General features: G+C 40.2%; 1 protein-coding gene across 2 annotated transcripts in view; it reads right to left on the bottom strand.

Annotated features, from left to right (window-relative positions):
• The window catches only part of mcc (MCC regulator of WNT signaling pathway), a 248698-nt gene that overhangs the window by 55464 nt on the left and 174621 nt on the right, over nt 1–18613 (bottom strand). For both annotated transcript variants that reach the window (XM_041186138.1, XM_041186139.1), the window contains 4 exons: nt 13627–13773; nt 13242–13331; nt 12190–12338; nt 9082–9222 (listed from right to left, as the gene is read on the bottom strand). In XM_041186138.1, coding sequence (XP_041042072.1) covers nt 9082–9222; nt 12190–12338; nt 13242–13331; nt 13627–13773 — 527 coding nt within the window. The remainder of the gene's footprint in view (nt 1–9081; nt 9223–12189; nt 12339–13241; nt 13332–13626; nt 13774–18613) is intronic.

Below are 18613 nucleotides of genomic sequence, written 5' to 3'. Positions count from 1 at the left end.
GGAAATCTGAAATAAAAGCAGAAAATGCTGGAAAAACTCAGCAGGTCTGACAGCATCTGTGGAGTGAGAAACAGAGTTAACATTTTGAGTTCATGTGACTCTTCTTCAGAGCTCTGAAGAGTTATACGGATTTAAAACTTTAACTCTGTTTCTCTCTCCACAGACGCTGTCAGACCTGCTGAGTTTTTCCAGCATTTTTGGTTTTTATATCATAATGTATAGGTTAGCTATGAAAAAGAACAAGAGAAATTTAAAGTAAAAATACTTAATTGGAGGAAGACCGATTTCAAAGGGGCAAGAATGAATTTGTCCCAGATAACCAGAGTCAAAGATTGGCAGGCAGAACCATAATGGAACAATGGGCTGTCTTTAAAGAGGAGACTGATCAGGTACACTTTAGGTACATTCCCACAAGGGGGAAAACAAAGCCAGAGCTCTCTTGATGAAGTGATGAAGAGTAAAATGAAGCAAAAAATGGGGTGCATACCAGATGAAAATACAAGTGAGAACCAGGCTGAATACAGAAAGTTCAGAAGTTTAGGGATAAGTGCAAAAGAAAATAAGAAAGGCAAGGAAACAGTATAAGACAACACCTGCTACTAATGTAAAATGGAATCCAAAAGTCTTCTATAGGCATTTAAATAGAAAAAGAGTAGAAGTTGAGTGGTCTGATTGATTAGGGGCCAAGAAGGGGATCTACACATGGAGGAAGAGGCATGGTTCAGGTATTGAATGAGTACTTTGCATCTATCTTTACCAAGGAAGATGTTGCTGAAGCTATAGCGAAAGAAGAAGTATTTGAGATGCAGGATTGACTAAAATTGATTAAGAGAAGGTACAAGAGAAGCTGGCTGTAAATTGATAAGCTACCATGACTCTTGTTGAGAAAAGTAGGGTGGAAATTGCAGAGGTACTGGCCATAATCCTCCTAGAGGTGGTGCCAGAGGACTGGAGAATTGCCAATGTTACACCCTTGTTCAAAAAAGGGTGTAAGAATAAATCCAGCAACTACAGGCCAGTCTGTTTCACTTTAGTGGTGGGAAAACCTTTAGAAACTATAATGCAAGACAAAATTAACAGCCATTTCAACAAATGTAGATTAATGAGGGAATTAGCATGGATTTGTTATAGGGAAATTATGTTCAACTAACTTGGTTGAGTTTTAATAAGATAAGAGAGAGAGGGTAATGCAGGTGATGTCTATGGACCTCCAAAAGGTGTTTTCTAGTGGAGTTCCGCAGGGGTCAGTGTTGGGACCACAACTTTTCACTTTATACATTAATGATCTAGATGAAGGAATTGAGGGCATTCTGGCTAAGTTTGCAGATGATACAAAGATAGGTGGAGGGACAGGTAGTATTGAGGAGGTGGGGAGGCTGCAGAAGGATTTGGACAGGTTAGGAGAATGGGCAAAGAAGTGGCAGATGGAATACAACGTGGGGAAGTGTGAGATCATGCACTTTGGTAGGAAGAATAGAGGCATAGACTATTTTCTAAATGGGGAGAGAATTCAGAAATCTGGAGTGCAAAGGGACTTGGGAGTCCTAGTCCAGGATTCTCTTAAGATTAACTTGCAGGTTGAGTTGGTAGTTACGAAGGCAAATGCAATGTTGGCATTTATTTCGAGAGGACTAGAATATAAAAGCAGGGGTGTGCTGCTGAGGCTTTATAAGGCTCTGGTCAGACCACATTTAGAATATTGTGATCAATTTTTGGCCCTGTATCTCAGGAAGGATGTGCTGGCCCTCGAGAGGGTCCAGAGGAGGTTCACGAGAATGATCCCAGGAATTAAAGGCTTAACATATGAGGAACGTTTGAGGACTCTGGGTCTATACTCGATGGAGTTTAGAAGGATGAGGGGGGATCTGATTGAAACTTACAGAATACTGAAAGGCCTGGATAGAGTGGACATGGGGAAGATGTTTCCATTAGTAGGAGAGACTAGGACCCGAGGGCACAGCCTCAGAGTAAAGGGAAGATCTTTTAGAACAGAGATGAGGAGAAACTTCTTTAGCCAGAGAGTGGTGAATCTATGGAATTCATTGCCACAGAAGGCTGTGGAGGCCAGGCCATTGAGTGTATTTAAGACAGAGATAGATAGGTTCTTAATTGGTAAGGGGATCAAAGGTTACAGGGAGAAGGAGGGAGAATGGGGTTGAGAAACTTATCAGCCATGATTGAATGGCGGAGCAGACTCAATGGGCCGAATGGCCTAACTTCTGCTCCTATGTCTTATATAATGAGCTTTGCCATCAAATTGATGCACACAAAATAAAAGAGATAGTAACAGCATGGATATGAAGTTAGTTGAGTAATAGGAAACAGAGTAGTGGTAGACTGTTGTTTTTCACTGCTGCTCACCTGAATTGTGTACTAGGACGCTGTTTTTCTTGGGCCTGAATCTTCTGGTGGGTGTGCGGGGGTATGCCCTGCCCGTAACGTCAGGCATGCGTCCCAAAGTCACCGCACGTCATTCCGATCTTCAGTTCGGTGGGCGCACAGCGGAGTCGGCTGTGCGCCTGCCGAACTGTCAAAGGCCTCTTAAGGCCATTAATTAACTAATTAAACTGATTCTCAGAGCTGCCCATCCAACCTTAAGGTTGGTGGGCAGGCAAAGACCTCAGGCAGCTTTCGCATTTTTCATGAAACTTCATCCACGGGTGGGATAAGGTTTCATGAAGTGTTTATAAATTAAACAAAATGTGTTCTGAAAATTCATAAACATGTCCCAGCTTATGTGACAATGTCACATGAGGGGACATGTCTGAGTAATTTTATTTTTTGCAATGTTTCATTATTAAACTAATCTCCCCGAGGCAGCTCCACGCCTCAGGGAGATTTCTGCGCTCTTTCGCAGTTAACACCAAGGTAGCGCTAAGCGTTTCTGGCTGCGTGTCACGCTGGGTGGGCCTTAATTTGCCCGCCCATGCAAAATGATGCACAGCCAATCATGGCCAGCAATTGGCTACGCACCCACCCACTCCCAAACCGCCCGCTGACAGGGAGAAAATTCTCCCCTTGATCTATATTAGTGACCTAAGCTTGGGTGTGCAGGGCACAATTTCAAAATTTGCAGATGACACAAAACTTGGAAGTATTGTGAACTATGAGGAGGATAGTGACAAACTTCAAGAGAATGTGGACAGACTAATGGAATAGGTAGATACGTGGCAGATGAAATTCAATGTTGAAAAGTTTGACATGATACATTTTGGTAAGCAGAACGAGGAGATGCAATATAAGAAATAAGGTTACAATTCTAAAGGGTATGCAGGATGAGAGATCTGAAGATATAGGTGCACAAATCATTTAAGGTGGCAGAACAGGTTAAGAAAGCAGTTAATTAGGCATATGGGATCCTGGGCTTTATAAATAGAGGCAAAGAGCACAAAAGCAACGAAGTTATAATGAATCGTTATAATACCCTGGTTGGGCCACAATTGCAGCATTGTGTCCAATCATGGGCACTTTAAGAAGGCTGTGAAGGTTTTAGAGAGGTGTAGAAATAATTTACAAGAATCCAAGGAAGTGGGACTTAAGTTATATGGGCAGATTAGAGGAACTGCAATTGTTTTACTTAGAGATGGTAAGGTTGAGAGGAGATTTGATAGTGGTGTTCAAAATCATGAGAGGCCTATACAGAGTAGGCACAGAGAAAGTGTTCCCATTAGCTGAAGGGTCAAGAACCAGAACTGATTGAAGGTGATTGGCAAAAGAACTAACAGAGACATGAGGAAAACTTTATTACACAGTGAGGGATTAGGTTCTGGAATGCACTGCCCAAGAATGTGGTGGAGGCCAATTCAATTGCAGCTTTTGAAAGGGAATTGGATATGCATCTGAAGACAAAACAAAATGCAGGGCAATGGGGCAAGATTGGGGGAGTGGGACTAACTAAATTGTTCCTGCAGAGACCTAATACGGACACAATGGACCAAATGGCCACCTCTTGTGCTTAAATCATTCTGTGATACTATTCTATGAACATAAACATAAACATGTTAACAATTAAAATAGGAACATTGTTTTCACAAGGCTGTTTGGCTACCCTTTCTTGTTTGGACAAAAAGCTGCGCATTATATCTGCCATGATAACATAATGTATTGCATACTGATGTAATCATAATTGTTTGCATTCAGCTTCTTTAGTGATAAATTGTTATAATAAAGTCTATTCTACTGTTAGATTTCTGAAACAATTGCTTGATCTGTCTGTATTCAGATCTCAGGTGAAATGGCTGGATTCTTTCTTTCCAAGAAACCTAAAATGGAAATGGGAACTTGGAATTAAGTCACACTTCCACTGATCAATGGTAGTTTTGGTGCCTCTGATTTGGTTCCAATCTCAAAGCTGGTTCTCTCACTTACAGTTGCCATTAGTCCTAAAGTGTACTAAACAGTGATTAAAGTGATTAAACAGGAGGACGATGTAAGGAATTGTAAGTAGCACACAGGTATTTAAATAAGAGGGAAATAAAGGCTAGTACAGGTGAAAAAGATAGAGAGGAAGGTGAGGTAGGTGATGCACTGTTGAAATTCAATGGACTTGTTTACAGTTCCTTACATCGTCCTCCTGTTTAATTACTTTAATCACTGTTTAATACACTTTAGGACTAATGGTAACTGTAAGTGAGAGAACCCGCATTGAGATTGGAACCAAATCAGTTGTTTTCTCTGCTCTGCTGTGTCACTGCTGTATTGGGTCCTGGACAAACATCTTGTTCCTAGATTGAAGTCCATTTCTTCACAAGCCACTGTGCTCGCCAACTTTACTGTCATTTTCTACGGAGACAGTTTTCTCTGTTGGACTGCCAGTGTTCCAGTCTACTTCTCTGCTCCTCTGCTGGGAATTTGTTACTCTATGCTCAAATCGTTTTGATCTGTTTTTGTGATTCCCATCCTGCTTTGAATTCTGCTTCTTTGCTATCAAATGGATCTCAGCTTTGTTACCTTCCACTTGCTTTCTTTGGCCACCAGCTTCACTCATCTTTCAGAGGTCCTCAAACAACCTTTACTGGACTGAATTAGACTGGCTGCTCAAGCTCATACTATTGCTCCTGATCTTGTGTGCTCTCCATCTCCCTACTGATGCTCCTCAAACTAACTTTCTCACCTGCATTCATCCTGTAGCTTTCACCCTCTCTTGGTTCCTCTTCTGATTTACTGCATTAGTGCACAATGCTAACATCTAAGGCTACTACTCACTTCAATTAACCTCTGAAACATTTTCTGACTCATGACTGACTCTCCACTCCTCCTTCACCTTTGTTTCCTCTTCATAAGCTTCAGCACGTTGGCCCCTGGTACTCTGCTCCTCCAACAAACTCTGCATTCCTATCCGCAATAGTCTCCAAACCATAATTGTTCTCTCCCAGTACTTCGCTGGTACCTTCTCCTCCTTTGAGCACTTGACCTTGTTCCACACCTTTTGCTTCTCCTTTACAATCCTCATCGTCTACAGTCCCTCCCAGCTCCATCACAAGTTTCTCAGCTTTTGCTCACCAAGACTAATCTCCCACTATGCTTCTCTCTGCCATAGCCCTGGTCTTACATTCTTTTTATCTCCCTTCTCCAATCTCATCTGGTCCATGAGACACATCTCTTGCTCTCGTGACCTCATACCCACTAAACCGCATTCCTCTTCCCCGAGCTAGCTTAAATCAAAAATGGTTCTCTCTACTCATGTACTTTCCCCTCCCACTCAAAACAATTATCATGCCCCTCAATAAACCAACCCTCAACACTAACCTCACCACTTTTGTAAACCACTACCTTCCTTCCAATTTCTCTTTCCTTTCATGTTCTTGAGCACGTTGCCTCAAACCATGCCTATCTTTCCCACAACTCCAATCTTTCCAATCAGGTTCCCTGCCCTGCCAAAGCACTGAAACTGCCTTTAAGTCAAAAATGACAACTTCTGTGACTATCACCATGGTGGATTTTCCTTTTAATGGTTGGATGATTATGTTGATAAAGATACACAGGCGATGGGTATTGTTTAAGGACTAGGACAACAGAGCCAGCTGGGACACTGGTGAGTAGTTTGGAAGCAGAGATCTGTAATGATGGAAATTAGCCTACTAACAAGGAAAAGATCTGTGTCTTGTTTCATTCTTCACCATCTGGCTTGGGTCCATTTAACATTTACCTCCTTGTCCTCCTCAACCTCTTAAAGCCTTTGACAAAAGCTGTTATCCTCCTCCAATACAACCCCTCCACTGTCCAACTCAGCAGAACTGACCTCACTTGGTTCCACCCCTGCCTATCAAATTTTTGTCTGAGCATCCAACAATAGTGTCTCTTCCTGCTACCACATTGTTGCCAAGGATATCCTTGGGATCTCCAAAGGTCCCATCCAGTTCCTGATGCCCACTGGCAACATCATCCAAGCACACAGGTCATACATATGCTCCTGACACCCAGCTTTATCATAGCTTATGAGTTACAATTTTCTCCAGTGAAAGCATTAGGAAGACTGTAGTTATCATTATTGTCTTCCCCATAAACTAGTCCCTGAGCTGAACCTCCAAACTTAAACCCTTCCCCTTAACTAAGACTGCTTACATCCACTTCTACAACATCACCAGTCTTAGTCCACTCTGATCCATGGTTTTGTCACCTCCAGACTTCACTATTCTAAAACTTTGTTGGCTGGCCTTCCATCCTTCAACCCTCTAAACTTCACCTTGTCAAAAACAGCTCCTGGTATGGTCTCTTGCACTAGACCCTCTCACCCACATTCCTGTCAGACTTGTATTAGCTCCTTAACCTCCAACTTCTCAATTTTAAATTCTCATCTGTGTTCAAATACCTTCATGGCCTCGTTTTTCTGTAACCTCCTCCCTATCACTAACCTCCACAACCCCTGCTCCCCACCCAAAACCCCAAAAGTCTTTGTTCCTCTAACTAGGGGTAGGGATGGAGAAATTGGATTATATGTAAAGAAAGAAAGAAAGAATTTAAAATCATACAATAATGTCCAGAAGCATTTTCCAGCCAATGAATTACTTGTAAGTCATTGTGTTGTGTAGGGAAACAGCCAATTTGCACATAATTAAGTCCCATAAACAGCAATGAGCTAAACAACCTGTTAATTTGTCTTGGTTTTGGTTGAGAAATAAATGTTGAACACTATTTCTCTTCTTCCCCTAAGGCCAATGGGATTGTTTATGTCCGTATGAGGGGGAATATAGGGCTTTGGTTTGACATCTCATCTGAAAGATGCCGCCTCTGACAATACAGCACTCTCTTAGAACCACACTAATTTTTTAGCCTAGATTGTGTGCTCATGCACCTCCAGTAGAACTTGGACCAACAAATTTTTGATTCAGAAGCAAGAGTGCCAACACCGAGCCAAGCAGAAATTGTATAATACAAAAGCTACAAGAAAGGCAGATCAGAGAGGAATCAAGGGAGACAAAAATTTCAGTTGTTAATTAAATGGAAGAAACTACTTTTAGAATTTTCTACCAAGTAGCCAAAATTGATGAGCTAATTCACAGGGAAGTATTTGGCAAACATTATATTCTAATTATAATGAATTTAAACAACTGAATTATTAATTAGTTTGTATAGCATTGTTAGTGAAAATAATCAGTAATGTCTGGATGTTAATAGGAATTGCTCTATGAGCCAGTGTGTTACAGAGAGAACTATAATTACTTCCACCACTGAAGGTGGGCCAGATAAAATGTTTCCATTCCGTTAGTCTGTTTATAAATAATATATCTCAAAGTAATGGACAGATTTTAATGAACCTTGGTACATAGATAGGGTATGACCCAAGAAAGAACTGATTAGCTTTTGGCAAAGCTCCACTCCAGATCCTGGAACCTTTTAAATGATCCATTAACATTGGGAGTTAGGGCAAATCAACATTTTTTTTAAAGAATTTTGTGGGTTGTTTTATTTAGAATGTTATTGATTGTTTTTGAATCTTGCGGATTATCTTAGCTGCTATAGTGCAAGTTGTCATAGCTGTCAAAATGTGAACAGAGTTTTCAGAGCAGGTTGTTGGTTGTGGATTGGCCTGAAGCCTCCTCAGTGAGATGGAAGCTTTTAATAAAAAGATTTTTTTTCAGCTTTGTAATTACAGACCATCAACCCTGGAGGTAAAGCCTCAGGGAAGAGCTGCAAAATTATCATAACATTGAGTTTACATAGCATAGCAGAGATATGGGGTCTACTGAGTATCCTCTTCAATTGTTAAATTTGTTTCTCATTGGATCAAATCAGCATTTCCAGCAAGAGACTGTGAAAACTGAAACTATCCTCAAGTGAGAGATGAGAATTAACTTGTTGTTAATACAGATAAATCAAATCAACAATAAGTTTAAATATTTCTACAATGTTTAATATGACATTTCAGATTTATCACATATTACTCATGAAGTGACAGTGATGTTATTAAATGTAGAAGTCTTCAGTCCTTTTAATTTACTCATGTGCCATCTGTGCATAACCATAGAATCATTGAATTGTTCCAGCATAAAAGGAGGCCATTTGGCCCATTATGCTGACTCTCTGTGAGAGCAACTCAGCTAGTCGCACTCCGCCATCTTTTCCCTGTAGGTGTGAAAATCTTTTCTCTTCAGATAATTATCCAAATTCCCTTTTAAAAGTTACAACTGTATCTGCCTTCACCACCTTCTCAGGCAATTCGTTCCAGATCCTCACCACTTGCTAACAATGTTTTTCCTCAACAAAAACAGAATTACCTGGAAAAACTCAGCAGGTCTGGCAGCATCTTCTCCGCCGATGCTGCCAGACCTGCTGAGTTTTTCCAGGTAATTCTGTTTTTGTTTTGGATTTCCAGCATCCGCAGTTTTTTGTTTTTATCTCAATGTTTTTCCTCATGTCACTTTGGTTCTTTTGCCAATAACTTTAAATCAGTGTCCTCTGGGTCTCAATCTTTCCACCAACGGGAACAATTTCCTCCCTATCTACTCTGTCCAGACTTCTCATGACTACAGTAGGGAGGAAAAGAACCAAAAGGTTCAAATGAACAATTAAAAACAAAACTGAATACATTTGCAAGCTAAATGCATTAGTAAAACTAGTTTTAGTTTTTGTTGCATTTACCTGTACTGCAGTGCAAGTCTTAATGCTGTACTATTGGATTCATATTTACCAACCAGCATACTCATTCTTTCAGCATTGCTTTTGCACTCTTCCAGCGTTATAGTTAGAAGGTCATTCTGTGATTTTAGATGTTCAATTCGACTACAGAGAAAAAGACAAAATCCAACTTTATCATGAATTGAATCCGTTAGCTGTTTAACATAAATTATTCAATGGTTATGGAACAATTAATACAACAGAGGTTGAGATTCCAAACTACAACAGCTTACATTTATAAAGCGCCTTTAATGTAGTAAAATAACCAAAGTGCTTCAGAGAAGCATTAGAATCAGAAGCTTATAGCAGAGAAGGAGGCCATTTAGTCCATCGTGCCTGAAAGAGCTATTCAACTTGGTTCCAAACAGAAAATTTTTCCCCAAAACTTACAAATTACTTCCTCTCAAAAACATTTCCAATTCCTTTTCAAAAATTCCTGCGGAATTGAACTTCACCACTCTTTCAGTAGTGCATTCCAGATAACAATACTTGGAAGAAAATCTCAGTTCCCCTCTAGCTATTTTATTTTAAGTCTATGATCTCTGATTAGTGATCCACTTACCAGAAAAAACAGTTTCTTCCAAATTGCTCTTTCAAAACCCCTCACTTTTGAATACCTCTATTAAGTTTCCCTTTAACTTTCTCTGCTTTAAGGGGAACAATTAGAGCTTCTCCATTCTCTATATGGAACTGAATTCCCTCATTCCTGGTATCATCCTGATAAACCTCGACTGTACCCTCTCAAGGTCTTGATTTGTGGAGTCCAATTTGGACAATTCCTCCGACTGAGGCATAGTTAGTGATCTGTAAACATTTAGCATGATTTCCATGCTTTAGTATTCAATGCCCTTATTTACAAAACTACTTACGTAACTGCCTTGTCAACTTGCTTTGCCATCTTCAAAGATTTGTCAATATGCACCTACAGGTCTCTCAGTTCTTGAATATCCCTCAAAATATTAGCAGTTAGATTATACACTATTCTCTATGTTGTTTCTCCCAAAGTGCATCACTTAACACTTATCCACTTTAAATTGCATCTGCCAGGTGTCTGTAAACATAAATATTGGTGGCATTATGCAGACTACATAGATTTCCCAGGGGCAGACAACTCACAGTCGCCACCTGCACAGCACAAACAGCTTTTTTCAAGAATATCAATCAGGAAACTTATGTAGGTCATGCAGGTGGTGACTCACCCTACTATCTGACCCTGGGGAATTGCAAATGAAATATTCCCCCATTGTCTCCGGTGCTAAGCAATGTTTATAATAACATTGTCCACGGTGCATAATTTTGTTCAACATTCTGATAAAGAAATCTACATTTTCATTTGGCTTCCAGCCCTTCTCCATTTCGTCAGTCTTACATGCCCCCTTTGTCAATCAAGCAGATGATGATCTATTCCTAAGCCTTTGCTAATGGTAAACTGAACCACCTAGTAGAGGTAGACATAAGAACTAGGAGCAGGAGTAGGCAATTCAGCCCCTGGAGCCTGCCCCGCCATTCAATACGAACATAGCTGATCTAATTTCCGCCTCAACTCCAATTTCTCGCCTTCTCCCCATAACCTTTCAACCCATTACTAATTAAAAATCTGTCTATCTCCTCTTTAAATTTATTCAGCATGCCGGCAACCATTGCACTCTGAGGTAGTGAATTCCACAGATTCACGACCCTTTGAGAAAAGTAATTCCTCTTCATCTCTGATTTAGATCTACCACCCCTTGGCCTAAAACTATGGCCTCTCATTCTAGAATGCCACACAAGGGGAAACAAGTGCTCAATGTCTACTTTGTCTATCCCCTTTAGCATCTTATATACCTCAATTAGACCTCCTCTCACCCTTCTAAAATCTAGCGAGTATAGGCCTAAACTGCTCAATCTCTCCTCCTAAGACAAGCCCCACATCTCTGGAATCAATCTGGTGAACCTCCTCTGAACTGCCTCCAGTGCAACTACATCCTTCCTCAAGTAAGGGGACCAAAACTGTGCACATTACTTCAGGTGCAGTCTCACCAATGCCCTGCACAGTTGCAACAACACTTGCCAATTTTTATACTCTATTCCTTTAGTAATAAATATCAAAATTCCATTTGCCTTCCATATTATCTGCTGTACCTGCATACCAGCTTTCAGCGATTCATACACAAGGACACCCAGATCCCTCTGCACTGAAGCATTCTGAAGTTTCTCTCCATTTAAATAATAAGTCGCCTTTTTATTCTTCCGACCAAAATGGATAACCTCACCCTTATCCATGTTAAACCCCATCTGACAAATTTTGGCCCATTCACCTAACCTGTCCATATCCATTTGTAAATTTCTTATTTCTTCATTGCAACTTACTTTCCCACCTATTTTAGTGTCATCTGCAAATTTAGTTATAGTACCTTCTATCCCTGAATCCAAGTTATTAATATAGATTGGAAATAGCTGGGGCTCAAGGACCGAACCCTGTGGCACCCAACTAGTTACAGCTTGCCATCCAGAAGATGACCCATTTATCCCGACTCTCTGCTTTCTGTTGGTTAGCCAATCCTCTATCTAAGCTAATATATTACCCCTAACTTCATGTGATCTTATCTTGTGTATTAATCTTTTGTGTGGCCTTCTGGAAGTCCAAATATACGACATCTACAGGATCCCCATTATCCACTTTGCTTGTCACATCTTCAAAGAACTCTAGCAAGTTAGTCTTAAACACAATTTACTCTTCATAAAACCATGCTGACTCTGATGGATTGCATTTTGACTTTCCAAATGCCCCATTACTACTTTCTTAATAATGAATTCCAACAACTTCCCAATGACAGATGTTAAACTAACTGGTCATGCGTTATCCACTTTTTCTCCCTCGACCTCAAGGGAAGCACGATGCAGGAATGCCCAGCTAATTAGCAGGTATGATTATTTATGAAGATATGTATGGGGGTCAGGGCTGTACTTTGTCATTTGCCGTAAGATCATGTAGTATCAAGCTGTGCCATTAGCACTGCCTAACTGAAAATGCCAATTTTCTTCCCTGTTCCTCTTACAACTGTCTTAAAACAGTTGTAACAAGTGTTTTACCTGTTCAGCCTTTCAGTTTCCACTTCAAATTCACGGATCTTGCTTTCAGAGATAGCTGAACCATGAGAGTACAAAGTCTGAAAGATTTCTTGGATATTGGAACAATCTTGCAAGGAATGAGCTAGATGCTCTGCCACACTACTGGAAACCTGTGCAAGAGAGAACAAATAAAATTTATAATGATCTTTGTGAAGTATGCCATTACATGCAGTGTAAGATTACCAGCACATCACACTGATTAAACAACAGCAGCATCACTGAGGGATATTCTAATGGGTTAGCTAGCAATAATTATTATAGTATGACAGAAAGCAATCAACATAAGGTGCAGGACATTTTTTTTTAAATCTTTGCTTTTTATTTCTGACACACTGAAAAACCAAAAAATGGTTTTGTCCTCTCTTTTGCCAACAACCAGGAAAAAAAAGTGAACTTATGCACACAATATCTTACCATTAATTTATGGACTTTTTAGTTCATATCTTGTGGCACTGCACAAATTAATCAAGACCAATTTATATTTTCAGGGCAAAAGGATGAGGGAATAATGGAACCAATGTTGGGGTGAAAGGATTGGGATGGGGATAAGGTGAAGGCAGATAGGAGGAAGGGAGAAAGAAGTAGAATGGATCATGGGTGGAAGAGAGAGGAGGGTATGGCTGAAGGGAGCAAAGTGGGCAAGGGAGGAATAAGGGGCAAAGAAATGGTATGCGGAGGGAAAAGAGAGAGGGGCGGGGAGGAAAGAAAGAGGTGGGGAAGGGGTGTTGTTTTGTGGACAGCATCTCAATGAGAGGATCATATGACAATAATCAGAGAATTCAACCAGCTGTGATGTAAAATTACATGGCATCCTGTTCCCAATTGATCACCAAGCATTATGTTGACAGTGCTACTTACAGTATAGTATCTTTAAAATTCTGAGATCATTGAATATTTTTAATACATTACAGACAGCAGTATGGTTTTATGGGATTTATAGGTTCAATTAGGGCATGACCAGATAATTACAGACCATTGTGAACTGTTATCTCCATCATGTTTTAAATACTTACTCCAATATTGCTAATCTCTGAACCCAGGACTGGTCGATCTGAAGATGAAGATTCTGACCTTGTTTTTGACAGTTTTACTCGCTCAGCCACCTACCAATCAGCGAATGATTGTAAGAATTAGTAATTGATCTGCACACGATACAAAAATGTATCACATTACAAAATGAACTAATGTTAGAATATATCCTTTAAATCTACCTAAATGCCTCTAAATAAAGAATAAAGATTTTCCTTTTCCTCTATGTGCTCCCTCCATGACTACTCTAAAATATTCAAGAGAAAGCAATAAGATTTCCCAGCTAATTGTTAAGCCTATGAAACAGCTACAGAATGATAGTGGCTGTTGCATATAATGTGGAAGAAGTCAGAACACATAGTGACTCACCTTCGCAATAGGGATATCATTACTGCTACTGCTGGTGCTGAGTTCACCAGTACTGGGGTTGACTGGTCGATTGGCAGCAGTCAAACGACTTGGACTAGCTGGGCCAGATGCCTGTATGCTTTGTAAACGTGTCTGTAGCTCTCGAACCTGAATTAAAAAGAAAAACCATTGCAACATTGTTTACAGCAGGGAAAAGTTCTTAAAAGGATAGTGCATATTACATAGAAACATAGAAAATAGGAGCAGGAGTAGGCTGTTCGGCCCTTCAAGCCTTCTCCACCATTTATCATGATCATGGCTGATCACCCAACTCAATAGCCTACTCCCGCTTTCTCCCCATATCCTTTAATCCCTTTCACCCCAAGAGCTATATCTAATTCCTTCTTAAAAACATACAATGTTTTGGCCTCAACTACTTTCTGTGGTAACAAATTCCACAGGTTCACCGCTCTCTGGGTGAAGAAATTTCTCCTCATCTCAGTCCTAAATGGTCTACCCCATATCCTCACACTGTGACCCCTGGTTCTGGACTCCCCCACCATCGGGAACATCCTTCCTGCATCTACCCTGTCTAGTCCTGTTAGAATTTTATAGGCTTCCATGAAATCCCCCCTCATTCTTCTGAACTCCAGCGAATATAATCCTAATCGATTCAATCTCTCCTCATATGTCAGTCCCGCCATCCCAGGAATCAGTCTGAGAAACCTTCGCTGCACTCACTCTATAGTAAGAACATTCTTCATCAGATATGGAGGCCAAAACTGCACACAATATTCCAAGTGTGGTCTCACCAAGGCCCTGTACAATTGCAGCAAGACATCGCTGTTCCTGCACTTGAATCCTCTGCCTATGAGGGTCAACATACCATTTGCCTTCTTTACCGCCATCTGCGCCTGCATGCTTACCTTCAGTGACTGGTGTACAAGGACACCCAGGTCTCATTTCACATTCCCCTCTCTCAATTTATAGCCATTCAGATAATAATCTGCCTTCCTGTTTTTGCTACCAAAGTGGATAACCTCACATTTATCCACATTATACTGCATCTGTCATGCATTTGCCCATTCACTCAGCTTGTCCAAATCACACAGAAACATCTCTGCATCCTCCTCACAGCTCACCCTCCCACCCAGCTTTATGTCATCTGCAAATTTGGAGATATTACATTTAGTTCCCTCATCTAAATCATTAATATATATGATCATGGGGTCCCAGCACCGATTCCTGAGGTACCCCACTAGTCACTGCCTGCCATTGGGAAAAAGACCCATTTATTCCTACTCTTTGTTTTCTGTCTGCCAACCTGTTTTCTATCCATTTCAATACACTACCCCCAATCCCATGCGCTTTAATTTTACACGCTAGTCCCTTATGTGGGATTTTGTCGAAAGCCTTCTGAAAGCCCAAATAAACCACATCCACCGGCTCCCCCTCATCAACTCTACCAGTTACATCCTTGAAAAATTCCAGTATGTTTGTCAAGCATGATTTCCTTTTCGTAAATCCATGCTGACTCTGGCCGATTCTGCCACTGTTTTCCAAGAGCTCAGTTATTAAAACTTTTATAATGGACTCTAGAATTTTCCCCACTACCGATGTCAGGCTGACTAGTCTATAATTCCTTGTTTTCTCTCTATCTCCCTTTTTAAATAGTTGGGTTACATTAGCTACCCTCCAATCTGTAGGAACTGTTCCAGGATCAAAATATTATTGAGGATTGTCATTCTATTTTTCAGCTATTACGACTTGCAGGAGAACACACTGATTTTGTAGTGTATTTGCTTCTGATGTGCAGGTATACTGTGAGACATGGGAGTCTTATCAACATTTGTAAATACCTTCAACAACAGTTTGTATTTATATAGCACCTGAAATGCAATAAGATATCCCAAGACGCTTCACAGGACATGTTGTAAAGCAAGATTTGACACTGACCCATATAAGGCAAATTTCGGGCAAATGGTCAAAAGTGTGGTCAAAGAGGCGGGTTTTAATGTGACCCTTAAAAGAGAAAAGGGAGATAGAGAGCGGGAGAGATTTAGGAAGTTCCAGAGTTTAGGGTCTAGACATGAGCCATCAATGGTCGAGTAAGTAAAACTGAGGAGGTGCGAGAGGCTAGAATTAGATGAAAACAGATATTTCAGAGAGTTGTGACACTGAAGGAGATTAAGGAGATCTGGAGGGGTGGGCAACAGAGGGATTTGAAAACAAATAGGAATTTTAAAATCAAGGAGTTGATTGATTTGGGGCAAATGTAGGTCAGCAAGCACAGGGGTGATGGGCCATTTGGACCGGGTACAGTGTGGGACACCAGCCAGAAGTGCACTGAAATACTTGAGTACAGAGGTAACAAAAACATATATGAGGGTTTCAGCAGCAGATGATCTGAGGCGAGGCGCATTGAGAGATGTCACAAAATGGAAATGGGGGTCTTAAAATGATGATCCAGTATGTGGTCGGAAGCTCATCTCAAGATCAAATATTACAACAAACTTGCAAAGTCTGGTTCAGTCAGACAGAGTGCAAGAGAGTGGATAGCTAAGTAATAGAGTTTGGAGCAGGGACCCAGGACAATGGCTATGGTCTTCCCAATGTTTTATTGGAGAAAATTTCTGCTCATCCAGTATTGGATGTCAGACAAGCAGTCTGTTACTTCAGCAACAAGTGATGGAGTTGAGAAAGGCAGTAGTGAGGACGTGGGAAAAGAAGCCATCGCAGAAGATTCTTCAGCACGATTAAATAGATAAGAATGCAAATGCAATCCCACCCTATTAGATGACAGTGGAGAGCTGTTGAAGAAGTTTGTTGTCAACAACTATGTCAAAGGCTGCAAATAGGTCGAGCGGACAAGGAGGGATCATTACTTTTCTCTCAGTCACAAAGGTTGTCATTTGTGACTCTGATGAGAGCAGTTTAGGTACAGTGGCATGAGGAAAAACCTGATTAGAGGGATAAAAACAAAAAAACTGCGGATGCTGGAAATCCAAAACAAAAACAGAATTACCTGAAAAAACTCAGCAGGTCTGGCAGCATGGGCGGAGAAGAAAAGAGTTGACGTTTCGAGTCCTCATGACCCTTCAACAGAACTCAGTTCGAATGGAATTGAGGACTCAAAATGTCAACTGATTAGAGGGAATTGAGCGTGGAGTTGTGGGAATAGATTTGGGAGATAACAACATTCAAGGACTTGAGAGGAAAGGAAGGTTGGAGATGGGGTGGTAATTTGCAAGGATAGTCGGGTCAAAGGTTGGTTTTTTTGAGAGGTGTAATGGCAGCAGATTTAAAGGAGAGAGGGACTGTACCCTAAGAAAGAGGACTGTTAACAATCTTAGCTAACATGGGGAGGAAAGCAGTGAAGATATCTAGGTGAAACTGCCAAACAATACCCAGGGGCCATGTTTCACAAGGTCTCATGTTAGTTTGCCACCTTCTGATAAGCGGTTTAGGTGTTCAGAGGGGAAATCAGGTATATATTTTCAAGTTTCCTAAGAAGAGCTGCAGACTACTTGATATTTTCATAAGCCTAACAGCACTGAGGGTATACCTACAGTGAGTGAGCTCGGATGGTGATTTTCAGTAAATTGTGACCATTTTCAGACCAAACGTACTGAAATAAGCTAACACGATCAAAAGAAGCCATCTTAAATGTAACAAATGGCTTCCTAACAGCAACCATCTGTTATTTTGTTATACTTAGATCAATTAGATCAGTCAAAATCCTGGAACTCCCTAACAGCACTGTGGATGTATCTACACCACGTGGACTGCAGTGATTCAAGGAGGCAGCTCACCACTGCCTTCTCAAGGGCAATTAGGAATGGGCAATAAACACTGGCATAGCCAACCAGCGATACCCACATCCCGTGAAGAATAAACAAAGTCAGCAAAGGATGATTTTAAAAAGTATAAGCCTCAATTAATTATAATTGAAGATTTAACTAATCAGTTATTATTTTAAAAGGCTTGGTCATATTCTTGAAAGACAATATGCTTAAAGTTCTTATAACTCATTTAAAAATACATGACACTGCAAATTCTGCAAGGCAGTTTCTGTAAAATTATGTGTACATCAGATTAGAATAACTAGCAAACCAGCTTTCTATGGCCTTGAACAGTCATTTGAAAGAATATATAGTGAACAAAGATTGGTATCAAACAGCACAAGTCTCAGATAAAAGAAATGGGTGAGCTTTAAGAAATGCGCCTTGATTAAACTATAAAATAGGATCAATATGATTATTGTGATAACTGTCTCTACTGTAGGTTATATTAAGGGTTAAGAATGTAGAGTTGTGGCTTCAGTTTAAAGTGAATTAGGGATTGTTTACTTTTGGTTTGGTTGGAATCTCTATTTTAGAAAGCACATTGAAAAGCCTAAGACAATTTCAGAAGAATACACTGTCAGCATGATTTGTTTCAGCTAAAGGAATATTTCTAAATTCAATTGATAAGTAAAAGAACATATATACTGACGTGTTCTAGCTCAAGAGTAAGCTTATCGTTCATAATTTGATCATGATTAGTGAATAAGGAACCATTGTCTTCCATAAAACTGGCCTCTTAACCCAAGATGTTATCTGTAAATAATGCAATTAAAACCAATCAAATTACGCTAATGATAGCTAAAACCAATCAATCAGCTAAAATTGCATGGCCTGACATGACATGATGTTCACTGAAGAGGATAAAAACGGGTCTTTGGGAAATCCCCTTTACTAGTCATGTTCCAATTGAAGGACATCTGTTCAAACGATTATGATGGGTACCTTTCTGGGAACTGATCACCCACCTGAAGTCGTAACATCTGTCAGATTGATAACATATTGCGTATTTTGGGTTATTTACTTAGAAATTAGTTGAGGATAATGAATGATTTTAATTACAGACACATGCTCTGTGCATTAAAACTGAGAGAGTTTATTTGTTTGGATGCATGATTTTTATATATTTGAACTTAACCCTCTATCAATTTATATTCCTCTTTAAA

The sequence above is a fragment of the Carcharodon carcharias genome, chromosome 4 (assembly GCF_017639515.1).
Source record: "Carcharodon carcharias isolate sCarCar2 chromosome 4, sCarCar2.pri, whole genome shotgun sequence".
NCBI lineage: Eukaryota > Metazoa > Chordata > Chondrichthyes > Lamniformes > Lamnidae > Carcharodon > Carcharodon carcharias.
The sequence above is the reverse complement of the archived record's forward strand: the minus strand, read 5'-3'. Positions and strand labels throughout refer to the sequence as shown.